This window comes from Oratosquilla oratoria, chromosome 12, assembly GCF_046742065.1.
Source record: "Oratosquilla oratoria isolate Oo_2021 chromosome 12, ASM4674206v1, whole genome shotgun sequence".
Taxonomy (NCBI): Eukaryota; Metazoa; Arthropoda; class Malacostraca; order Stomatopoda; family Squillidae; genus Oratosquilla; species Oratosquilla oratoria.
Window position 1 is genome coordinate 56,915,750 of NC_134788.1, and position 13,910 is coordinate 56,929,659.

The window sequence follows — 13,910 nt, forward strand, 5'->3', positions numbered from 1 at the left end:
AGAGAAAGTGAGAAAGGAAACGAATTTTAGTCGAAGAAAAAGGAAGTGTATATGTTTGTGCGTGGGATGCGGCTATGTTCGTGAGAGGTGTGTGTGTGTAATTTACGGTTAGTGAGTAGATTTCACTTCCCGCGTGTAGAGGGCGTTCCTGATTAGCCCCAGGTAAGGCATGAGAATTCCTGTTTTACCCCAGGTTGGGTTTGAGTAGCCTGTCAGTTAATGTGATATTATTATTATTATCATTATCATTATTACCATTACTATTATTATTATTACATTATTGCGGTTATCACCAGTCAAGCTGGTGAAGGGGTGTGTTACTTGTAGGTACGGTTATACACGTCTTATCATGTACACCGCACGTGGGACGGGCGCAGCTGACAGATAGTCTGTACGGTGTGGTCTAGGTGTAATATGTTGTATCAGATGTTTGTGTTTGGCGTGCAGTTTTTCTAGGTGTCTTGAGTGAAGTTTGTGTTTGTGTTGGTTGAGTGGACGGATGTTGGAAATTTGGTGTAGAGACTCAGTGGTTCTGAAGTCGCTCCATCGCGAGCCCGTGATGAACTGGACAGCAGCATTCTGAACCTTCTGATGCTCGTAGTTATTAGTGGCACATGTCAGCTGGCTTAGTCCCGGGGACTGGCACAGAATCGGTCTGACGAGGGCTAGGTACAATCGACGTTTGGTTCTCAGTGTTGCAGTTTTGAAGCGTCTGAGCTTACCCAGCACAGCCCTAGCCTTCGCTCCCTGCTTGCGGAAGTGTGGGGTCCAGGTAAGGCCATTATCAAGTGTGCTACCCAGCACACGGGTATGGTCTTTCGCTGGGATGTTTGTGTTGTTCATTTTAAGAGGAGTGTTTGTGATTGTTCTGTTGGTTCGTTTGCAGCAGAAGTATACAGCATTGCATTTCGACGCGTTGGTCTTAATACGCCACTGTTGCTCCCACGCGTGTGCCCCATCTAGGATGTTTTGCATTACGTGTAACGCTCCCTGCAGCGTTTTGTGTCTGCTTACGTGGTTAGTGTCGTCCGCATACGAAAGAGTTAGGGCCTGGTTGCGAGGATAAGCTGGCTCTGGCAGGTCATTCGTATATAGATTGTACAGAGTGGGGGCAAGGACTGACCCTTGCGGTACTCCAGCCTTCGGCACAAAAGGTCACTTTCTGAGGCATCTACCCATTCTGGGGTCTATATATAACCTCTGGTACAGAGACAGAGATGCCAAAAGTCACTAGCAATAGCACTCAATCATTACAAACTATTGTTATTTATTGCAATAATATATATATTGTAGTGACCGATACGTATCATAGGGCCGAGATGGGGTCGAGTTGGGGGGAGGGGGTTTATTTACCATAACTACGTAAATAAGGTGAATTTTGATGAAATACTCCGCATACAGACTGTTGATTGCCATATGCAGATGTAGAATTTTTTTCCCAGTTTTTCATTTTTTCCCAATTTTCATCGATTCTTGACCAGCCGGTCCCCTTAAAAAATATAGGGAACAACTAGCAGACAAGATCCAGTCTTATTACATTGAAAGAAGGTATTGTGCCACTTGTTTGAAAAAGGGCAAATGTGGTGCCAATTCACAAAGGTAGAAACAAGGAAACACCACTAAATTATAGGCCAGTATCATTAACCAGCACAATAGTGAAAAGATTGTGAAGGATTGATAAACCAAATATCTAGAGAAAATGAACCTTCTGACAGACAATAATTTGCATCTCAGTCCTTCAACATGCTCCAATTTCCGCAGAAGTCGACTGTGGGGGTACTTTATCAAATGCCTTCTCTAGGTGTACACGCAGACCACCCACCCCTCTCTCTCTTGCAGTACATCAATCACTCTTGAGTAAAAGTTTGAGTAAAAGTTTGACACACATGACCTTCTAGAAGGTCATGTGTGTCAAACTTTTACTCAAACTTTTACTCAAGAGTGATTGATGTGCTGCAAGAGAGAGAGGGGTGGGTGGTCTGCGTGTACACCTAGAGAAGGCATTTGATAAAGTACCCCCACAGTCGACTTCTGCGGAAATTGGAGCATGTTGAAGGACTGACATGCAAATTATTAGAATGAATTAAAGATTTTTTGAAGGATACATGAGGACACTAGTAAAGGATAAGATGTCAAGCTGGAGAGCAGTAACAAGTGGAGTTCTACAAGGTTTAGTGTTTGTACCAATAATGTTTCTTGTCTATGTTAATGACATGATGGAAGGAACAACAAGCTATGCCAACATGTTTGCAGATGATGCAAAAATCATTTGTGAAAAATGAGGAGGATGGTAAAATATTGCAAAAAGATCTAGACACTATTTTAGCATGGAGCCAAGAATGAGAAATGAAGTTCAATGCCAAAAAATGCAAAGTACTGTAAAAGGGCAATAGCAGCAAAAGGCCATCCTTAAACTATTCCTTGGGAAGCAAATCTATTACAAAAGCAAAAGAGGAGAAAGACTTGTGAGTGTTGATGATAAACAACCTGTCACCTGACAAAAATATTAGCAGGATTGTGGAAGAGATTAAAGTGGTGTTCCATTACATGGGGGAAGAGATGATGAACAAACTCATTGAAACTCTGATACATCCAAGACTGGAATAAAGTCAGTATGGTCTCCACACAAAGTGAGGGATATAAGCAAGATTAAGAGAATACAAAGGGCAGCAACCAAACTGGTCCCCAACCTGGCAGATACCACATAAGGAAAGAGTAAAAGTACTGAGTCTCCCAACTTTGAAAGAGGTGACATGATTAGTGTTCAGATCACTAAAGAGGACAGAGTGCACTGATAGAAGAGATCTCCTGATTGAAAATGGGAGGGCTTTAAGAGGTCATGGAAATAAATTAAGACCATATTGAAAGGATGTAAAGAAATACAGTTTTTCATATAGATGTACAAATATGTGGAATAACTCAGAATTTTATATAGCCTAAGCTCAAACAATACATGAGTTCAAATCTATATATGATAATTGGAAATTAAGGGTATAGATTAAATTGGAAATGTACATGAATTTGAGTCTAGGTGTCAGAAAATTAGAGAACAGGAGACAGGACCCAACAAGTATTTACCTAGTTGTGTTGCTCCTTTCCTGTATACTATAATTAGGTAAATACACCTGCCACACAGGATGAAGAATATAAACAAGATTGAGAGAATACAAAGGACAGCTACCAAAATGGTTCCCAGCCTGACAGATAAGCCATATGAGGAAAGACTAGAAGCACTGGATCTGCCAACTTCGAAAGGTCAAAGAGAAAGAGGTGGTATAATTACAAAATATTCAGGTCACTAGAGGGGATAGATTGCATTGATAGAAGAGAACTCCTGATTAAAAATGGGAGGGCTTTCAGAGATCATGGGGGAACAAATTAAGACCACATGTGTAAAGGATGTAAAGAAGTACAATTTTGCGTATGGATGCATAAATATTTAGAATAGCTCAAGTCACATGATATGCATTGTGTTATGCAAGGATGTATCATGTATAAATTATGTACCGTATTTTTCGGACCATAAGGCGCTTCGTACCATAAGGCGCACCCGTAATTTGCTATTCCCCTTCCTTACATAAGGTGCACCTGACCATAAGGCGCAGCTGGTCTCGTCATCGGATAATCATGCTTATGTGAGTGCATTCAGAACTGATAATTTTCGTTGTCGAATGAGAAAAATCGTTTGGGATCTAGCAAAATTAAAAATAAATGATATATCTTTTTTATTTTGGTCAGTGAAATCAGACCACCTCCATGGATGGTCTGCCCTACCAATACCCCTAAAAAACAACATAAACACGTTACGAGAATTGTAGGGAATAAAACCAGCATTAGCACTTTTATTCCCGGAATTCTCTATTCACTTAAAAACACAAGATTAAAAATGAAGGTAAATTTTTAGTTTCGACCATGGGCGCAATATAGCAATAGAAAATTAATTATCAATTTTGTAAATTGTAATGTATCAACATCATATGCAATTTTGTGAGCGGAAAAAAAAGAAGTTACTAAAACAGATTTCGTAAGTAACGTAGTCTTGTCAGACGAATGGTACGCCATGTTTGTTATGATAGATGCCGACGTCTAACCTAACCTGTGTTTAATAAATCGTTACCTGCAAATTAAATGTCATCCGGCTCGTCCTCGTTGTCGTCGTTGTGAGAGACGTTGGCGGGCTTTTCAACCACTCTCTCAGCTTACGGGGTATACAGTTCCTATGCTACCGACTTCGTTCATTAGCATATTTGCTTGTAGCAAGGTATTTTTTTTTTCATTTCCGCCCACAAAATTGCATATTACGTTGATACATTTTAATTTACAAAATTAATAATTAATTTTCTATTGCGCCCATGGTCTAAACTTAAAAAATACCCAAATGACTACAGTTGGAGTGGAGCGAGACTAGACCAATGTAAAATGGCTGTCTTTGTTGTAGAGGCTATCATGTCATAGCCATGATAGCGTTAATGAATGCGGTGGCATGGACTCGAAAACTGTCAAAGTTTTCGCAATTTTCTTGTGAAGATACATACATCTTGGTTATAACTTGGTTGTAACTTTTACTAGGCCTATGCACTGTCGCTGTCGGCAGGCTAGCTACGAAACGTGTGAAAATAGTATGTCACTGTCCGAGGCATTTTTTTGCAATGAAGCCACACATAAGGCGCACCTCACGATAAGGCGAACCACCCAATTTTGGGCGATTTTAAGGATTTTGCCCGCGCCTTATGGTCCGAAAAATACGGTAATGCTCATCCACATAACTAAGAAATATATGGTGAAACATAATTATGAAATATGTAATGTTCATACTTGATGTTTGTGTGCCAAGATATATTTCAAATGAAATTGGTCATAACTCGTTTAAGATATATGAACATGTAGAACTATAGAAAACTTAAACTTAGAGGTTTAACCACGGACCTCCCAAGGAGAAAATAACATGAAGTTGTGGCAGAGGAGCACAAGAAATGGGGATGACGTGACCCAAGATCAGATGTTGTGAATGATGACGGCACAGGAGACTTAGATAGATAACTAATGATAAATTATAAACCTTCTTCATACAAAATAAAGATATGAGATGTATGAAACACGGGTTGTATGCTATATCTCATGTGCACCACCTTATTCTCATCCCTATATTATTATTACATAAATCTATTTGTATCATTTGTAAGTAAAAAAAAAGTTATATTTTTTGCACTTCACCTTTTCTTAAATCTGGAGAAGAAGGAATTAGCCATTATAAAAAGGGGAGATAGGCATGCTGGCAATGGATTGATAGGATTGTTCAAATCATGGACAGGTTTGAGACAATAAAAAAACAATGCCAGATCATGACAGCTTAGAAGGTGATATAGCCCAAGCTCAAACAATACACGAGTTAATCTAAATATCATTAATTGGAAATCAAGGATATAGCCTACGTTGGAGAATTTTAGACTAGGTAGGTAGGATAAACAATTAGAGAATAGGAGACAGGGCCCAAAAGACTTTGCTCCTTTCTTGTATACTACAATTAGGCAAATATATGTCATCTTTAAACATCATGACAACTGCTAAGATTTCTTTCCTCAGCACCTGTCAGTTCTGTCTAGGGTGGGGTAATGTTCACACAGGGGATGGGGATAGATAATCTCAGTCTCGACAGTTTCCACTGATCAAGAACCCATTGAGAAAAGTCTCTCTCGCTGCCTTAACTCTGTAAGTCCATGTACTTTAACCAAGAAGTCTAAAAACTCAATCATTTAATTGAAGAAGTTAATTATAATCTGGTGATAATGTAATTATAGCAAATAGAACCCTAACAGTGAATTGGTCAATTACAGTGATATTCCATTACACTTACAGTGATGTAGCTGGCATTAATATAATCAGAGAAGTCATCACCAGGCAGTTTTGAAAGAACTACACGTTTATCATCATCTGCACAAAAAAAAATCCACATATAAGCATTTGGATTTCATAAAATGAAATGTATCTATCTCATGCATGACCATTTCATTGAATATGTAAATAAAATAATAGTTATATCAAAGTACTGCTTTCATATCCAACATGATAAATGAGCAGGTTGTCCATGTTTTCATAGAAACCAATGTTTTATCTAATAACAGCCCTAATACCTACCTTTGCCAGACTATAATAATAATTCACTTACATGGTACGATGCCCTTGTATCTATTCTTCATTATATTTTCAGGCAATAATGCAGCGGTGATGGACTTGTTAAATTTCCGTGGCACACTCTGCAAGAGAATAACAAAACTTCAGCAAGGTATTAAAATAAAATGTAGACTATTTCTAAATTATATCGTAACCAAAAAAAATAGGGTGTCATGAAACACAATAATTTGTAGCTCTATTCAGTCAAATGCTGCTTTAATTCCTCTTTTACCACATCTATGATTCCATCTCTTCAGCATGATATTGCCTTTAAGGATAGAGGCACTGATTATTAACAAATACAAAGGAGTTTCTCTGGCCACAAGCCTAAAGCAACTGGCAACAATCCTCAGATCTTTCCATAGATCATGCTAGAACTCTTTGAACTACTATCTGTAATGTGTAAGAGTCCTGCTGTTTTTATATCATCAGTTAGCAAGATGAGAAGGGAACTATAAAAAAATAATTATGATAATAAGATGAAGTAATAATAATGATAATAATCTTCCTCCTTGCAAGAAAAGTAGCCAGCCAAGGCATGCATCCTAATCCCCACCCATTTCATTCCCATCAATCACCTATTTGTTTCCTTTTTATCTTAGTTCCTTGTGGATGAAGGTTTATCCCTATTGCACTCCCTGGGTCAGAAACATTGCAGCAAGATGAATCACATCCACAGCAGGATCCAACAGCCTAAGCTGGTTTATCCCCACTGCTCCATTTATAGTGACCCTCCCTCCTCATCCCCTCGTGCATAAATACAAAAGATAAGAATTCCCTTCAGCCTGCATCAAATCATTGTCCATTCAGCACTGCCATGTTCCATGATGCATCAATGATGCAAAGGGACATGGGTATGGTGCCATAAGCTACATCCTAGCAAGAGCCATTGTGTTCGCCATTCTTAGTAAATTGATTATAATATCTAATTCATCAAAGTAGTAGGTTACCTTAAATTGGATAACAATATAAAACTTATATTATGCTTTTTCTTATGACTAGTTGCAGGAGATTTGCAAGCCAATGGCAGAGGAATATAAAAATGAAGCCTTCCCCTGCAGAGGTCAGGGGAAGGGGATGACACTATGAAGTAGTATCCTCATATACATACCATACTTACCTTGTCCCAGTTGTTATATAGGTAATGACTAGAATTTTGTAAGCCTTCTTCACACACAAAGAAGTAGAAGAGTTGTGTGGGGCTGGGCAAAGAGTGATAGAATAGGCTTATGTAGGCAGGTATCATACCTGTCCTTGGCACTGATGTCGTATGGTCATAGCATAAATTAGTGCTTGGGCATTGGCCCTCCCTTTTGACTCCCACGCTCTCACTATGTTCACACCCAATTTCATTGTAAGTCAATAATCTTGCTTGTATAATGTAAAATAAGTTTTGTACATAACCACTTTCACTATCCAAGTGAAGTTAGGAAACCTATGAAAAAAAGGCAAAATATCACCCTGGATTGAAAGAATTGTTTGAATAATGGCCGAGAGTCAATACATCATTTCAAATACAAACGCTAGTCAGTGACAAGTACCTATCTTCACCCACACCCATCTCTTGCCTTCTTCTTTCCTTGCTCAAAAGAGATTGCCTTTTTCACCCACGGCCTCCTTTACCCCATCCAACCATCTCATCCTCAGTCTTTCCCTCAAATTCACTCCATCTAGTTCTGCCTTCCACACTTTTTTTTTTCACTCATTCTTTTCATACGCCCAAATCATTCCATCATTTTTTCATTAACCTTGTCTGCCATCTGCCATTTCATCACTGTTCTCCCCACTTCCTCATCTATATTTGTAACCCCCAACATGCTTCTGAAGCACTTCCATCTCAAACACATTTAAATTTCTCCTTTCTGCCTCCCCTACATTCCAAGTGGTAGATACAATCACCTCTTCATATAGTTTTTTTCTTTGTGTTGTCATGTTCCATGACACGCCACTGACACAAAGGGATGTGGTATGGCGCCATAAGCCACATCCTAGCTAGAGCTGTAGTGTTTGCAATTCTTAGTAAATTGATTATGATATTAGATTACCTTAAATTAGATAATAAGATGGAGGCTTATAAACATAAGAAACTTACAAAGAATGACTAGTTGCAGGAGATTTGCAAGCCAGCGGCAGAGAAATACAAAACTAAAGCCTCCTGCCCTTAGAGGTCATAGGGCATGTGAACAAGATGACACTATGAAGTAGTAGTATCCTCATTATTGTACTTGTCCCGTTTTGCTTGGATAAGTAATGATTGAAATTTTGTAAGCCTTTTTCACACATTAATAAGGAAGTAGATGGTTGTGGGGAGCTGGGCAAATAGTGATAGAATAGGCTTATGTAGGCACACATCAGCACCTGTCCTTGGCACTCATGTCATGTGGTTCTAGTATAAAAGGCAAAAGACATAGGCATCACAGGAGACTCCCTCCCATGCCTCTGTACTTACCCCCTCAATTCTTGTTTGTAAATTTAAGATTTTTATTTTCTACATTATGAAAGGGAATTGATCCTTTAAAAAAGGCAAATAGTCATACTAGAGATTGGATCGTAGTACCTGTACAGATCACAGCCGAGATTTGATACATTAATTCAAATACAAAGTCTAGTTCGTGACATATAAGAATTTATATGTCATGAACTTACCTGTTTAATTGGAAACAGGTATGTTATAACACATTTGTAAATGTTCACTAAAAACCCAATATCAGCGAAATAATATCGGAAGTACAGGAAAACTGTATATTTCAACTAATGTCTGTAGTCCTCTTCAGCAGAATAGTTACAAGAAGTTAAAGTACAAGTAAATATGAGGTAGTAAGGGGTACCCCTCACTACCTCATATATACTTGCACTTCAACTTCTTGTAACTATTCTGCTGAAGAGGACTACAGACAGTAGTCAAAATATACAGTTTTCCTGTACTGTACTTCCAATATTATTTCTCCAATAGTGGTTTTTTAGTGAATATTTACCTATTCAAGCAAAATGGAACAAGGTAAGTACAATAATGAGGACATTACTTTGTACTGTCATCTTGTTTACATGCCCTCTGACCTCTCAGGGCAGGAGGTTTTAATTTTGTATTCTTCTACTGCTGGCCTGCAAATCTCCTGCAACTAGTCATCCTTCGTAAGTTACCCATGTTTATAATCCTCCATCTTATTATCTAATTTAAGGTAACCTAATATTACGATCAATTTACGTTGAATGGCAAACACTATGTCTCCAGCTAGGTTGTGGCTTATGATGCCATACGTCCCTCTGTGTCAGTGATGCGTCATGGAACATGACAGTGCCCATTCCCAGATACCTGTTCCTCATGACACTTTTCATTCCCCAAAGACATTTATTTGCTTCACTCACTACAGTTTACCCTCACCCACATTCCTCCATTTTTTGCCACATGTAACCCTAAATACTTACAAATATGCACCTCCTCTAGCCTCTTTCCTTTAAGATTTACCTCCACTTCAATGCTACCCTCATACCTTATACATTTTGTTACCTTACTTTTACCTACATTTACCTCCAACTTCCCTCTATCACATAACTTCCCCCATAAAAAGGAAGCACCAATAATGTAAACCTCTGCCAAGGCTCTTATCTTCAAATTTTATAATCACTATCAGTAAGGGTGGTCATGGTGATAAAATGCATAAATAAGCCATTCAACAAAGTTTCTAGGTACATATTATCCAAAAAAGATCATGGAGGCAGATATCTACAAGAGGAATGGATGACAAACAGCTTAGCAGGAAGAGTGTAGAGTAACTTAAAACAGCCAACTACTTGGGATCAAAAGATTAAGCAATGAAGTTTCCCAAGAGCAATACATTGTTCAACCTCTTCAAAAATGACCTTCCTACATTAAACCCAGGACATAATAGCACCCCTACCCCTCAATCCCTCCCTTCCTTGCATAACAGTATTATCTATACACAGCAACTCTCCACTTGTCTCTATCTCCTGCCTTCTCCCTTCTTTGGTTAAAACATTCCCTTCCTTCTCAAAGTCCCCCTTCACCCCATCCATCCATCTCATCCTCAGTTGTCCCCTCATGTTCACTCCCTCCACCTCTTGTCTCCCACATCTCTTTTACTAATATATCATCACGCATTCTTTCCATGTGTCCAAACCATCCCAATAATATTTCATCATCCCTTTCTGCCACCTTCTTTTCCACTCCTGCTCTCCCCCTCACCTCCTCATTTCTCACTCTATCCAACCTAGTAGCTCCTACCATGCTTCTCAAACATTTCATCTCAAACACATTTAAAACTTTTCCTCTCCGCCTCCCTTTAATTCAAAGTCTCTGCCCCATACAATGCCTTTGGCATAATCATCCCTTAATACAATCTCCTCAGCATCTATTCCCAGACACCTTTTTCTCATAACACTTTTTAATCCTTCAAGGCATTTACTTTCTTCTTTCAATTTACAATTTACCTTTTCTTCCACTCCTCCCTTTCCTGCCACATGCAACCCCAAATACCTAAAGCTATCACTGCCATCCTCTACCCTTGTACATCTTGTCACCTTGTTTTTATCCAGATTTATCTTCAACTTTTTTCTATTACATGACTTTCCAAACTCCATCACTAACTCCCTCAATCCTCCCTCTGACCCTGCCACAAGCACAGTGTCGTCAGCAAACAAAAACTAGCTCACCTCCCACTTTTCCCCATCTAGGATATTGGCTGTATGTTATTGTAAAGTATAAATTGGGCAGTAGCATGCAATCAATACTTTACAGATTATGCGGGGCCCCCCTACGGAACAGAGCCTCACATCATTTTGTCTATGTTAAAGAAAACCTTTAATCATAAAGAAATTATGCTACTTTATTGTAATATAATTGTTCTCATGTTATGCTGCAACACCCCCTCTTAATACTGGCTTGCACCACCTCTTTGAGTATTTATTTGCATTTTTTCCTTTCCCCTGTGATGAGGGGAAGAAAGAATACTGCTACCAAACCCTCTCAGGTCATAAAGGAAAATGGGAGAGAGTGTGGGACTAGACATCCTGTTCTCTGTAGCCCTATGGGTGCATTCCAATGAGAAGTCAAAGCATAAGAAAGTCTAGGAGTTTTCCAAACAGAACCATGTTTGGGTTTTTTAATGTGCATGGGTGTAGTTCAGATGAGAGTAAAAGGGACAAGATAGGCAGAATGTTTGTGAGAAGGAGTATGGATGTGTTGGTATTTAGTTAAACTAAATTGAAATGGAGTGGTGATTTTGAGTTTGGGAGTGTAGTGGGGAGGGTGTCAGGAGTGAGAGGATGAATTAAGGAAGGGCGGCTCTACTAGTAAGTGAAGAGGTAGGTAAGTGAGTGGTGGAGTGGAAGGAGGTGTCTTCAAGTTTGATGTGGACAAAGTTGAAACTGGGAAGGGAGATGTGGGTCTATTGAAAGTGCATATGGGCCTGGTAGTGAGAAGAGTATAGAAGAAAGGGAAGCTTTTTGGACAGATTTAAATGACATAGAGGGATTAGGGAGGAATGTCAATGTAATGGCATTGGGAGATCCCGGTGCTATAATAGGGGATGAACTAATAATGGAGCTGTGGGAAGTGTGGAGTGACAAGTAAAAATCATAGTGAAGATTGATGGTGGAGATGTGATAAAAAAGAGTTAATGATAGCTAACACAATGCTTACGAAGAAAGTCAAGCAGAAGTATACATGGGAGAGGGTGGTGGATGGAAAGATGGTTGATAAGGCATTAATGGATCATGTAGTAGTATCCAGGAAAAGAGTAGGAAGAGTTCTGGATGTTCATGTACTTAGGGGGGAGAATGGAGGGATGTCAGATAATTTTTTGGTGGAAGTTAAGTTGAGAGTGGAGGATAGGTGGAGAAAGAGGAAAACAACAGAAGGTAGAGAGGTGGTTGGAGTAAACTATTTAAATGAGAAGGAAAAGGAGAAGTACAAAGAGAAGCTGAGAGAAATGTGGGAGGTGGTGAAGAATAGAAAAGAAGTGGGTGTGGAAGAGGAATGGGGGTGTTTTAAGGAGAAAGTGACAAGGTGTACTAAAATGTTATGTGGAACCAGGAGAATGGGAGGGAATAGAAGGAAGGGTAGTGACTGATGGAACAATGAAATGAAGAAGGTAGAAAAGAAGAAGTGAGCATTCATGGACTGGTAGCAAAGTAGGATGAAAGATAAATATGAGAAGCAAAACATAAGATAAAGGAGGCAAAAAGGAGAGCAGATGTAAAATGGGGGAGTATGACAATATTTTGAAAGCAATAAAAAGATGTTTTGGAAGGAAATATGGGAGAAGTATTCTAGAGCTGTTGAAAGTGGAGGAGGATAGGGAGGGATTTGTGGTAGCAGTGGGAAGCACTAAGAAAATGACAGTGATGGGAAAGGAAAATGGAGGGGAAAAGAGAAGAAATTAGGTGCGAATAACTGAGAATAATGAGAACAGGAAAGGCACCTGGGTTAGATGGGTATCTTGTGGAGTGTCTGAAAAAGGGAGGTACAGTAATAGTGGACGACTGGCTAGTGAAGTTGTTTAAGGTGTGTGTAACAGAGGGTAGAGTGCCATAGGACTGGAGGAGTGCCTGTATAGTTCTGCTTTGCAAGGGGAAAGGGGACAAATGTGAGTATACTATTTTCAGAGGGATCAGTTTGTTGAGTGTTGTTGGGAAGGATTATGGGAGGGTTTTAATTGAAAGGATTAGGAGAGGAACAGAGAGAGTAATTAATGAGGAACAGTGTGGGTTTATGAAAGGTAGGGATTGCATGAATAAGATAAGATTTTTGCAGTAAAGCAGACATGTGAGAAAGCTTTGGCAAAAGGTAAAGATGTTTTTTGGGGCTTTATGCATTTGGAAAAGGCTCATGACAGTGTAGACAGGAAAGCACTGTGGCAGGTTGTACAGATATATGAGGTTGGGGAAAAGCTGTTAAGGGCAGTCAAGAGTTTTTATGAGAGTAACAGAGCCTGTTACAATGGGAAATGGAGAGAATGGTGTGAGGTAAAGGTGGGACTGTGTCAGGGATGTGTCAGGGATGTGTCATGTTGCCATAACTCTTCAATGTGTACATTGATGGGGTGGTGCAGGGAGTCAAGGCAAGGGTAATGGGCAGAGGATTGGAGATGGTTAAAGGAATTAGCGTAAAACTGCATTTTCCCCAAAAACCATTCCCTAAAAATTTCATAGGATACTTGTATTCTTAGTTGAAAATTGAACAAGTTTCATCAAATTAGTCATGAACTATAGAATGACTTCATCTTACCTTGAACCATTCTTCTGTTTCAAAGGAGTACTCTGCCATACTAAGAGACACCTCAATTTGTTCTGAGGTTATACATAATTCCAAATTTTCGCCTGTGCATTCTGGAACTCCTGAATCTTCCAACCATGGACAGTCTTCTGGCTCTTGAGGAATAGTTTTGATATCTCCTTCAAGAATATGATTAAAAGATATATGAAAATGCAAATAGAAAAATAAACTGAAATAAAAATTTAATAACCGTATTTTTCGGACCATAAGGCGCTTCGTACCATAAGGCGCACCCGTAATTTGCTATTCCCCGTCCTTACACAAGGCGCGCCTGACCATAAGGCGCACCTGCTCTCGTCATCGGATAATCATGCATATGTGAGTGCATTCAGAACTGAACATTTTCGTTGTCGAATGAGAAAAATCGGTTGGGATTTAGCAAAATTACAAAAGTAAATGATATATATTTTTATTTTGGTCAGTGAAATCAGACTACCTCCATGGA

General features: G+C 39.2%; 1 protein-coding gene across 1 annotated transcript in view; it reads right to left on the reverse strand.

Moving 5' to 3' along the window:
• Window positions 1-13,910, reverse strand: part of LOC143030414 (receptor-type tyrosine-protein phosphatase alpha-like) — a 292,993-nt gene that overhangs the window by 101,402 nt on the left and 177,681 nt on the right. The window contains exons 16-18 of the mRNA XM_076193561.1: window positions 13,418-13,584; window positions 6,167-6,254; window positions 5,855-5,931 (exon numbers count right to left, since the gene is read on the reverse strand). Of these exons, the coding sequence (XP_076049676.1) occupies window positions 5,855-5,931; window positions 6,167-6,254; window positions 13,418-13,584 (332 nt within the window). The remainder of the gene's footprint in view (window positions 1-5,854; window positions 5,932-6,166; window positions 6,255-13,417; window positions 13,585-13,910) is intronic.